This window comes from Sciurus vulgaris (genome assembly GCF_902686455.1).
Source record: "Sciurus vulgaris genome assembly, chromosome: 10".
Classification (NCBI taxonomy): domain Eukaryota; kingdom Metazoa; phylum Chordata; class Mammalia; order Rodentia; family Sciuridae; genus Sciurus; species Sciurus vulgaris.
The window spans coordinates 13312563-13325430 of NC_136470.1; the positions used below are offsets into that span (position 1 = coordinate 13312563).

The 12868-nt window shown below is 37.3% G+C and overlaps 1 protein-coding gene across 1 annotated transcript; it reads left to right on the plus strand.

Annotated features, from left to right (window-relative positions):
* Positions 1 to 10914: 10914 nt before the first annotated feature.
* Positions 10915 to 11313, plus strand: LOC306638090 (uncharacterized protein; the record flags this gene model as incomplete). Its single annotated transcript, XM_079101187.1, has 1 exon — positions 10915 to 11313. One exon carries the CDS (start codon positions 10915 to 10917, stop codon positions 11311 to 11313), a length of 399 nt encoding a protein of 132 aa, XP_078957313.1.
* Between the last annotated feature and the right edge of the window lie 1555 nt (positions 11314 to 12868).

A 12868-nucleotide genomic window follows, 5' to 3' on the forward strand; every position in this document is an offset into this window, starting at 1 on the left:
ATGGATGAGAATTTGAGGCTTTGCATTTTGCACAAACATTGATTTTAAGAATTAAATTTATCTTTTGGCTGATACAAAAACACAAGTTACAAGTTAATGGGCAATGTGTGTTTTGATACATGTATATCTTGTGTGTTGTTTAGGTCAGGATAAACACACTGCCTTCTCAAACATTTATCATTTCTTTGATGGAAAAAAGTTCAAAGTCCTTCCCTACAGCTTTTTGAAATCTGTAGTACATTCAGCATGACTATGGTTGATCTCTAGTATTGTCTTTACTATGAGGAAAATAAAGAGTGAACTCCTGGAGTGATTCTTCCCTTTTCTATGTTCTGATACAATTTAACTGTCATAAAAGAATGGCAGCAATAAAGATATTCTGCACTTGGACAAGATGTACAAGTTTTGTGAACTAGTCATAGTGATCTGCTTGAAAACCAAACCATAATTAGGCCTATCATGATGGAAATGGAAAAGCAAGATAAGAGAAATGCAAGGAAAGAAGTCAACATTACATGACCAGAATATCACTATTTGGAAATAGAGAGACAGCTGGAAATACAATGAAGCTGGAATTTACAGTGTTTCAAATGGTAGAAATTGGGTTTAGAAACATTGTCTGTGTCTGTGGCAGGTGAAACCCGGGGCCCAGGGTTGCACCACGTGCATCTAAAGATGACGACTGGCAGAGAGCAAATGGCGTCCTGATTATGCCTGGAGAAAGGCAGGAAGCGTTTACAATTGGCTGTATGATAATCAGTTCAGCCACCTAGCGCGTGGACAGATATACTTTACATGTATGCTTGAGCTAGTGATCGCTTGACCTTTAACAGGATTGGATGGACATATCTGGTTACAATTGCTTATGCATGAGACTGCTTATATATTGAGGGTGTTTTCTGAATAAAGTGGAAGCTGCTTCATGAACTTCTGAAGAGTACATGTCTTTTGTCCCGCTGGTCCGGCCATAAGAGCAAGAAGTGGGAGCAACCCGGGCTAGAAGCGGCGGTTTTCGGTATGTGTTGTTGCATATTTGAGGATATTAGAGAACTGTACTGTACTTGCTTCATCCACTTAGAGAAAGCATGATCAGAATGAATAAACAGAATGCTCAGTGGGTCCAACTTCTTAACATAAATTCCTCCACTAATTGGTTCTGTGTGAAAAGCATATGGGTAAGTATGGATAAGTTGACCTACCATATCTCTGAACTTGCTGGGGTGTGGTTGAAGTCACCACCAGTCTGTGCATATGCTGTAGATGTGATTCTAGCATCCAGGAGAGGGGGCAGATCTTGCTCTTCTGAGGTTCTTCTTATCATAATCACTGGGATTCTATGAACAAACTGGCTTTGAAACACAGAGGCTTGAGAAGAATGATAATGCTGGATACAGAACCAGAAAAAACAAGATTTTTGTACAAATTTCTGTAATGGAGGGATAAGTCAAATAGAATTTTAGAAAGTTGATTGCATTGTAGAAAGGTATTATTTATCCCTGAATAAATCAAAGTAGGGAGCAAATAAAATGTTAGTATGTATGTGGTGTGTGTGTGTGTGTGTGTGTGGGTGTGTGTTGATGCTTTGACAAAAGACAAAAAGCTCACCTTCTATGAGCCAATCTCTATTTTATATTCAGGACTACTAACACTCATTTATCAAACATTGATAAAATATGTTTGCAGTTTAGTAGGTGTTATGAATTTAATGATGTAAGATAAAGTTCTAGGCTCTAAGGAATTCATACCCTGACATGTGGGAGACATAGCAAGATCATGCTTTCCATGGTATATTAAATATAAAACTTTTTAAACAGCACTTACTACACGCCATATGCTATTATTCTAAGTGATTGACAGATATTAATTCAAACTATCTTCACAGCCCTGAGAGGCAGGTACTATTATATACATTTTAAGATAAAGAAACTGATACACAAAAAAGTTAAGTGAATTGCCTAGGACTGTAGAGATCATGAATGGCATAATCAGAATTGGAAGCCAGAATCTATGTTTTAAGTACCACAGCAAGATGACACTTTTGCGGTGGCTTGTGGCATCCAGCTTGTATCAGCTGGAAGGGTAAATTCTCTGTGTGGGTGTGTGTCTCTGTCCAGTTCCATCATTGGTTGGCATGTTGGTGACATCATGTTGCTTGTTTTGCCATTGGCTAAGAATTTATTTTCCAGCAAGTCAACTTACCAGTACTCTGCTGGCATGTTATGATATAGGAGAGATGGTTGCTCCTAGTTATGCATAGGGTGTTTTGGGAAAAAAATCATCAGACATGAGTCAGAAGACTCAAGTTGATTCAAGCATAAATGGCAGGTAGATTGTCAGATGATTAGAGAAACTACCTTATAGGCCATATTAGAGAGAAGGAATTCGTGAGGTGCTGTCTTACTGAGGTTTGGCCTTTACGGGAAGAATCAGATTAGGAGGGGCAACTTCTCTTGCAAGTTCCAATAGAGTCTGGGTTAGCTTGCAAGGGTTGGCTGAAGATGTCATGTTAGCCTTCAGTGGAATGAACCTACATCAGCAGGAAACTGGGAACAGAGAAAGACCATATTAGACAAGCATTTTGCATCAAGATTTATGGAACTGACTCCAAGAGGAAACCAGTATTGGAGATATGTGCCCCAGGGACTCTGATGCATTGGGGACTCTTCCATGTTCAGTACAGGGTATTCCTGGGACATTTCCTCACCAACTAAAACTATTTCTTAATGGAAAAACTTTTGGAAAAATCTATTGTTCTTCAGTTTCATTTTCATCCTTTCAGTAAAACTAAGATTAAAATAACTTCAGCCTCTTTTACAATATTTTTTCTAGAATAATTAATTAAAAATTAAAAATTTATTTTTATTTTTTAAACTTTTTTTTCCTAGTTGTAGATGGACAGTATGCCTTTATTTTATTTGTTTATTTTTATGTGGTGCAGAGGATCAAACCCAGTGTCTCACAAATGCAACGCAAGAGTTCTGCCAATAAGCTATAGCCCCAGTCCCAATAATTAAAATTTTTTGAAGCCATTGTTTAATTTATTGAGCATATATAGATTTTTCTGTTGAAGCATATTTTTCCTGTGTGTGAAATAATGACTCAATAAGTTCTCTGCAACATTAATGACATTATTGAGTTTCCATAAGGAAAAAGAAGTGTACTTAGATCACAGGGTACTTTCTTTTATATATACTATACAAAATAATGTTTTTAGGTCAGAAGGATTTAACTGGCAACATGTACTAAATGTTAATGAACTTCAAATTATTTCATGATGTCAATTCTAGAGACAATTTAGCACATGTAGTAAAACTCACAAGAGTTTGTTTATTATCAGAGTATTTGGTCATGTCTGCTTTATTTTTTTGTCAAAAGTAAGACATCTTTACAACAGAATATCCATACTTCGAGATGGATGGATTTAAGAATGTATTTAGGAATATATTTGAGACTATATTACAGCAAGACCAGTAGAGTTGTAACTAGCAAATACAGATTTTTCATCCATTGCATTTTGTAGGACATTACATATTCTAAGGGAAAAACTATGAGATAAGAAATTGAAATTCTGTAAGCGGATGGAAATTCATACTTTGAAATGCTCCAGAGAGGTTAAATAATGGTAGGCTGTATTCAGTCTCCAGCAGAGGCCATCCTTGGTGACTAATGACAGTAGCTGTAGAGGGATGGGAAGGGGTGGAAAGCAAATCGCTGTGAACTGAAACCTTAATGGGTGAGAGGCAGGCCACCCTCCGGTGCAGCCTACTCATTGAAAAAGTTTTCCTGTGAAGGGAAACCACCATGCAGAGTGAGGGCACAGCTGGGAGGCAAGGGCCAGGACCGATTCCTAAATGTTCAAACTGCAAATCTGGCTCTCCACTTAAGAAGCAGGACAAAATCCCCTTTCCTTCCTCTGTGCTCTCTTTTGATTTGCTAAGACATCCACAGACTGAAGATGAAAGGTTGGGAAAACACTATCACTCACACGGACTGTGTAAGCAAGCAGGAGTCTCCATCCTCACATCAGATACGGTGGACTTCAAGCCAAAGTTAGATGGGATGAAGAAGGACATTTCACACTGCTTAAGGGAATCATACATCAACAAGACATAACAATCGTAAATATACATGCGCCAAACGATGGAGGTTCTTTCTGTTTGCTCTTTAATGCTCTGTGCTCGTGGGCATGGGAACACCTGCCTGGTGAGTGTAGATCCTCCTAGGTGCTCCATCTCTCTTCCTTCCTGTGTCTGTGCCCAGGCTCCTGAGAGGACCCTCAACAATGACTGGATTAGGGAATAAGAAACCGAAGACCCCCTCTGGGGAGGTGGGCAGGTGGCAGAAGATGGGGCAATGTGTGGGAGAAGATCCCAAGCCCCCAGCATATGTCCCAGCAGACTTTACTCACACACTGTTAACTCAAAGATAATGCTCATAACCTGAAGATGGTGACTGCCGAGCGCTAGGCACCGAGCACGGGTTCTGAGCATCAGGACGTGTGAATGGTGCTGGTTGCATAGCTGTACGACTGGCCCTGATCTTGTCTCCTATTTGGCGTGCTGTCAATACACGACTGTTAAATCGAATTCATTTGTTTAGTGACGGCCTTGCAAAGAATCGGATTAAGTTTGTGTGAGTAAATATCATTCTAAACTTGACTACAGTGAAGGCAGGGAAGAATTTGCTGTGTGTTGGATTCATGGAATTTTGAAGGGCTGCCTGTGCATTGGGGAATTTTTGAAGAGGAAGGAATGGATCTTGACATGGAGGCTGGAAGCCTAAGCCACAGAATGGTTTTGTACTTTGTGGTTTCATTTTATATGATCATGATTAAAGCTCATATACTTCTCCATAGCATTAGACCCAGAATTAAAACACTTACAAAATGCCATGTTCATTCTGTCTTAATCTTGTCTTTTACCTAACTCTTTTTTTTCAGGAAGAAAAATAATTGGCAATTTTGACCTTGGGGGACAGAAACTGATCATGCTGACTGGAAGGGTAGATAGATAAAATGCCCACAATTTATCAATAAATGTCCATGTTTTGCTCATTAAGAGATATTTGGAACACCACAGAAGGCAGAGTTAAAAATTACCAATTGCATTTGGCTTATACAAGTCTATAATGGTTGAAAATAAAAATATACGAACTGCTAGGATAATAAGGAAAGTTATGGATGTTTATACTTTATGAAATGCCAATATTGACATTTCATTTTGTGTGTGTGTGAAAGCTGATTTATTGAATCCTGCCTTTCATCTTGGGATCAGACCTATAGAATATTTGAAGTTTGATGACTAAGTTATAACTCTGTCATCATACAGCTGTGTGATTCTGATCAGGTCACTTTTAATTTTAAATCTTAGTATTGTTTTTGTAATATGAGAATAGCAAACACTAGTCTTGCTTAAGAGGATTTAAATAAAATATATTTACATATGCACATGCACACACACACACACACACACACACACACACACACACACATAAAATTTCAAGGACACTGACTAAATTTAATTAGAGGACCAAACATGTGTTTTGATTTCTGTAGAATCACATGAAAAATATATATTTTTTTTTTCAGCAGGTTCAGGGTGTTGAGAAAGAAGGCAATTTTGTTCCAGTGCCATTACAACCTAGAGCTTAAACTTGGGTGGCAGCAAATTAAAAAGACTTCTTAATAGAATTGGAGTGCCCAGTAAAATGAGCTTGTTGGAAGCAAATGGTTACATGCCTGGGCCTGAGCAGCACACTCAACCTCTCCAACCCCTTATTGTCTGCTTGTCAGTTCCAGGACGGTAGGCAACACTGGGGGCTGCACATCATCTCCCTTACAACCACCCCCCTGACTCTTTCACCCACAGAACCAGGAGTTGGTACTTATGTGGAGATGTCTGTGGGACTATGGATGTAGTCTTTGCCCTGGCTGTGGTCATTGCTCTGGATGGTTTTCATGGCTAGGAGAGAAAAAGCTTGTGTGAATGCAGAATTTGTGGACAATTATTCTATATTCTATCTATTATCTACCTATTTACCACCCATCCATTCCCCTTCCACTTACCCCTCTCCCTCGCTCTTTCTCTCTGTTTTTGTCATCTTTCTCCCCAGCTATTAACTCACTTATCTCTTTGTCCTCAGTGGGTTCATAATCCTGTGTGAGTTACATGATACAATTAACAACAGAATGTGGTAATTGTGATCATAGGGCTCTTTGTTGCAGGTCTAATAAAAGAGGAATCACTCAGTGATGAGAGAGTTAAGAAAGAGTTCCACGAAAAGGGAATGAAGAGGAGTTGGTGGGTCAGGTACGAGTAGGACAATAAGCCATCGTATGCACTTATGATCACCACCAGGAGCACTATCACCACCAACTAGACCTGGAGAGGAAGTTCCAGCCTTTTCTTACTCTCACAAGAGTTTCTAGAGAGCATGTGCCTCGTCAATGATCTGGAGAGGGCTGGCTGGGAGGAGCACATGCTGGATGACACTCACCAACTGGGTGCACTGCGACAGCGGCGTAGTAGATCTGAGACTCAGCTTTTGGCACTCAAATGCTCGTCTGACAGCCTTATTCATTTCACCAGGCTGTGAGGATAAATTGGGGTAATGCGTTTAAAGATATTTACAAACTACAATACAGACAGACTGCATACAAGGAAAAGTTTATTTTTCTTTCTTTTTTTTTTTTGTGATGGAAATTGAACTTAGGACCTCCCACATTCTAGGATCTTAGACATGTGTGATGGCACTGAGCTACTGCCTAGTCCTTTCTAATAACATTATTATGAGACTGGGTCTTGCTAAGTTGCTATGAACTTGTGGTCCACCTGCTTCAAATTGCAGCCTTCTGAGGAACTGGGATAACAGGCATATGCCATAGTGTGTGCTGCATTGTCTAATAAGAATTTAGACCTGATTTTTGGAATTGGAAGCTAGAAAAAAATATATTATATTGTAAGGAGGACATGTAGGTACATCCCCAGGTCATGGAATTTGTAGAAACTTTTTCATATGGATATTGGGATTTTACTCTTTCATAAGTTTTTTGAGTGAATCTAAACTCTTTTATTGTAAGACGATACGAAAAGAAGCTACCAAACAGCCATAGTCCTAAAAACAAAAATATTTTCTTATTGTGGACTAATCTTTGGAATGTTCTGGAATTTCAAAAAAATCATGATATTTTTCCATGATAGATATCTAACATGTTTGAAGTGATATAGTTTATGAATACAATATAGTCTCTTGTAATTGATGCACGCACTGAAAAGATGCCTGTTGCCATGCCCAGAATATAGGCTTAATGCTGTATTTTTGTAATAAATTACTATACAAAATGGCTCACTCAGAATGTACAAAGGTCACCTGGAGAGTAATTTATTTTCTGAAAGATTTTGCTTCTTCATCATAAAAGTTTTAAATTAGAGCACATATGTATACCATAGAACAGCCTGTTTAAACTACAGTTATTATATTAAATTCTGACAAAATCAGCATTTTATTACAAATAAATATGATGTTTGAAAAATTATTATAGATGAGAATTTAAAACTATGGGGTAAGGAAAATGGAATCAAGGGAACATTTATTGAGTACAGCTTTTCCCCAAAGCACTGAAGAGACAGGAAACATGAAAAATGATCAAGTGAAAATGTTTAGAATCCATTTTAGAAAGAGAAAGTTGGTTTTCAGAGAATTTAAGCACGTACCCCAATACAGTGTGTAAGTGGCACATCAACACTGGAACATGCGTTTTACCTAATCATCCATTTATTTTATTGAAGAAATATTAAGTTGCAAATTATGTGCCAAGTTATGTATTCAGATCTGATTATTCACGGACACAGAGAATAGAAATCACATTTGCCTTTATGGACCAGTATCTAGAGACTGGAATGGAAAGGTATTAGAAGTAATGCAATCTAGATAGGAAATGTTTTCAATAATTCACGTGAATTGTGTTCTGGAAGTTGGTGTTGGCAGTGGTATTGAAAAGCAAAATGTCTATTCTAGGGAATTTGTGAAGTAGAATTTATCGTTTTGAAATTCAAGGGTGATATAAAAGGAATGAAACCAAAAGAAAAGAAAAACTGGAGGGGATTTATTTTCTTTGTGCTATATTTAGGGATGAATTATAATAGAGTGATCAGATAAGATCAGTAATCAATATCAGAAAAAAATAGGTAGAAATATTTTCCCACAGAAGGATAAATGTCTTATAATGAAGGTTATCAAAAAATGAAATTGGCAGCTTTGTGAAAATCTCCATTGAAGGCATTCAGTAAAGTAAGGCATCACCCACCATTCACTCCTTTATTATCTAAATCCAAGTATTATATAGAAGAAATGATCTTCCTGAATTTATATTATCTATTAACTAGGATTTCATGGCTAGTATGGTAAAAGATAATTGAAAAGTTTGAGCCTGCTTGGTTCTGAAAATGATGATTTAAATCAAATGTAGACCAGTAAGGTAAATAAAAACAAATAAAAACCATTGTTTTTGTTTTTATTTACTTTTATTTGTCCATAGCATGTTTGTTGATATAAAGGTAAGATGTTGGCTATAGAGTGAAAGGAAAAGTTTGCTTGGGTTAGACCCCTACAGACCATAAATGAGGACTTCTAAACTTCAGCACTCCTGAGGTTTTGGACCAGATGTTTCTTTGCTGTTGGGAGCTGTTTTTTACCTTCCAAGGTTTTTAGCATCCTCGGTTTCCACCACCAGATAGATGCTCAGTAGCATTAGTTACACCCTAAGTCATAATAGTTGAAAATTTCCACAGATATTACCAAGTGTCTCCAAGAGGGTAAAATTATTCATGACTGGCAATCAGTGATATGGATGTGACAATAGCTTGGTTGTCCCTATTATTCTTGCATTATGGGAAAAGCAAGAGATCAAAAAAAATGAGCAATACAAATATAGGGTGACTTGAGAAGATCATCATGTCTCCTTCTTTTGGGGTTGGGCCCTCTATTTGTATACTTGATCCTGGACAAGAATCATCTGTCTTTGCAAACTTTCAACTCCCAAGACAGTATCTTCCCTATGACATAAGTTCAGTTAGCATGTGTGGCATTTAGCTAAGTTGTTTAGGGATGCCTCCCAAGCAAAGCAATCAACAAAAATATGTAAGTACATATTATAATTTTAAAGCTATATGTGGAGGGGAGGAAAACCTCACTCGTAAGAAAGGTTCAGATTCTTATAGTTGAGTGAGCAATTCTTGTAGAAATTCTTGTAGGAAAATTATAGATTCTTATAGGGAAATTATAGATTCTTATAGTTGAGTGATAATTGCATATGTTTTAGTCAGAAGAGGGCATACAGATAAATGAATTATATCAAAGATGTAATCTTTGGATTATATCTATTGCTAGAGTTCTAGGAATAGAACAGGCCCTGGGTCCCTGACCATGTTTCTATATCTCTCCACCTCTTGTGGGAAGGATGTGATTTTCCTTTTTTATCTTGCTTCAAAAACCTATCATCTTTTGAATTTATAAATATTCCCTAAAGGGTAATTCAATATGTTTAAGCAAACATTCTTCTAGTACAGCAATATAAATGTAAGTGCAAAAGAAAGGAATGGGGCTGGAATTTGTCCACTTCCTTAATTCCTACAGGGCTTTATTACTCAAAGAATGTTATTGTCAGCTGTGTATTCTGGAGAAGAAACAAGGAAAGAGGGCAAAGCATACTGCTCAGTCCTGTGTAGCACTCATTTCTGATATGTTCTATAGCTTTTCTAAAATATCCAATAGGTGTCTGCATGATCACTTACCACTGATTGTAACCTAACTGGACCCATGCAAAGATCATCAGTCATAATAAAAGTCAGAGGAATTTTGGTATAAAAGTCAGAGGAATTTTGTTAGTGATAGTGATACCAAATTGATGTTTGTAAAAAAAAAAAATATTACTTTTTCCTGGGAATTCTTTACTTAATTAGTCATATTCAACAAAGTGTTTTATATTTTATACTTATTTAAAATGATATTTTATATCCTGTAAGTGAAGTACTAAGTTGCATTGATCATAGAAATTTATAATTGGGATATAGATGGTAACATTCATGGTAATACATATGGATAGTATATATATATATATTTATCATATATATATGAGATATATATATATATATATATATATATATATAGAGAGAGAGAGAGAGAGAGAGAGAGAGAGAGAGAGGGAGAGAAAACATGCCCAAGCACTAATGATAGGTATCTTTTTTAGAATTCATATTTTCAGTTGGTGCTATGAAAGCAAAATTTAAAAAAAATTAAAAAAAATTTAAAAAAAATTAGCGAATATACAGAAAAACATGTGTATTTAGTAGTTTCTTTTTGGAATGTAGAAGAAATTTTAGAGGTCAAACCAAGTCACACTTGCTGTCAGTGTTCTAAAATCACTGTGCAATGAACAGCAGTGAAAGAAGAAGAATCCCAAGAATTTACCTAAATTTCTTCAAAACTCTAATAAGATCTACATTGGAGAAAAGGACTTATTTTCTGGTCTAGGATGGTAATATTTTCTCATATTTTCCCCAAGCTTTGTTATACAAAATATATTATTAGGTGATGAAAAGTTTCTAAAATGGGCACCAGTTTTACTTTTGGGTCCATGAATTGTTTGAGACAATTTGTTAGCAGAGCAAACTAAAATGATTTTCTTTAAATAAAACCAGAGTCTCCAAAATAATGAGCTCATTTTAAACAAACCATTATTGATTTTCAAGAGTGACTGGCACATGACAGCTGTTTAAATATTTGTAGGCCATGTCAGGGAATGAATGGCATTCTCTGGCAATTCTGAACAGTATATAAAGGTCCCAGGAGAGCAGAGGACATCTACACTTCAGAACCATCCTCATTCAAACTACATAAACTCTCTCCTCTGACAACATGTGTTGCAACTACTACAGCAACTCCTGCGGCTCTGGCTGTGGGTACGGTGGCTACGGCTCTGGCTGTGGCTGTGGATATGGTGGCTATGGTGGCTGTGGTGGATATGGCTGTGGCTGTGGATACGGCTGTGGCTGTGGATACGGTGGTTACAGTGGCTACGGCTCTGGCTGTGGCTGTGGATATGGTGGCTATGGTGGATATGGCTCCGGCTGTGGCTGTGGCTATGGTGGCTATGGTGGATACGGCTCTGGCTGTGGCTGCGGATACGGCTGTGGATACGGCTGTGGTTGTGGCTGTGGATATGGCGGCTATGGTGGCTATGGCTCTGGCTATGGCTCTGGCTGTTGCGGCTCCCGGGTATTTTGCTACAGAAGATGTTATTCTCCTTGCTGCTAAAACATCACTATCAGAGGACCAGGTGCTTCTGAAATGACACTTCTAAAAGAACACTTCTTCAAGGATCCACACCTCAAGATCTCTACATTCAGAAAATTGCATGCTTGAAAGTCATTGACCTCCAGCTGAACATTTTTTGGGAGGCCCTAGGATTTGTGCTGTCTTCTCGTTACTTTCCACATATTAGCCTTTGCTTCCTTAATCTCTGATTCCCTGTCAGGACCACGTTGGCAACCACAGCATCTTCAGTTGTCAAAGTCACTTGTTTTCAATAAAAATGTTTTTTTTTGTTTCTAACGAATCTTTGTGTACTTGTTTGTGAATTATTCCTTTCTTGAGGTGTTTTGAACTGTCTTGAAAATTAAGGCTAACACTGTGTTGGGTGAACTTTAGGTACTACCTTGATACAAAACACGTATTTACTGTTATTTTATATCAATAATTTTTTTTTCTTGATTGTTTACAGATTTTATTTGCATAGAATTTCTTTTTTTTATTGTAAACAAATGGGAATCAATAATGTCTTTTATGTTTGCTTTTCATATATCACATGCTCAGGCCTTCACAACCCGAGCACAACCTCAGAATTGTGCTTTGGAAATGACACTGGATATTGAATGGGGGTGGAAAAGAAAAGAAAGCAGGAATAATACCTATCCTTAAGGTGCTGAGAAAAGCAGCTATAGAGAAGAATGAAATTATGTCATTTGCCAATAAATGGATGGAACTGGAGACTCTCATACTAAGTGAAGTAAGCCAGTCTGAAAAAAAAAAAAGGCTGAATATTCTCTCTGATATGTAAATGCTAACACACAATAAGGGAGGGGTTAATAAGAGAAGTTCATTGGATTAGGCCAAGGGGAGTGAAGTGAAGGGAGGGGGGAACGTGACTAGGAAAGACAGTACAATGACTCAGACATAAATTTCCTATGTTTGTATATGAATACACACCCAGTGTAACTCCACATCATGTACAACCACAAGAATGGGATCCGATTAAAATGAGTGATGCTCCATGGTAAGTCAAAATATACTCTAATGCCATGCATATCTATAAAGAACAAATTTTAAAAAGTGAAAAAAAAAAATGATTATGAGAAAAGTCCCAGGCAGACCAATGTAGCCCGAGAACTCAAAGGAGCGAAAGAATGCAAGAGACTGTTGTCAAGACTTACTGAGGTATTTGTCAGATTTGGGTGTTGGTCATGAGGAATCAAACCTAAGAAAGGAAAATAGAATAAAAAGCATTTTATTGCATAGTATGCATCCATATGGAGGTGCAAATGTATTTGTGTACACATATCAGGGTGGAGACTAGTGATTTGATTCACTTGATCAACAAATATTTCTGCCAATTTTAAACAAGCACCATCCCCGACGCTGAAGACACAGAAGAAAAATTATAGACAAGTTTCCTGATTTCAGTGTTTGTATTCTAAATAGGAAAATACAATAAAACAAGTAAAATACATAATGAATTCATACAGATAATTGTAATGGGGAGTCAAGAAGCTCAATAGGACAGAGTAAGGGCTGATGGGTCAGTTCAGGGCAT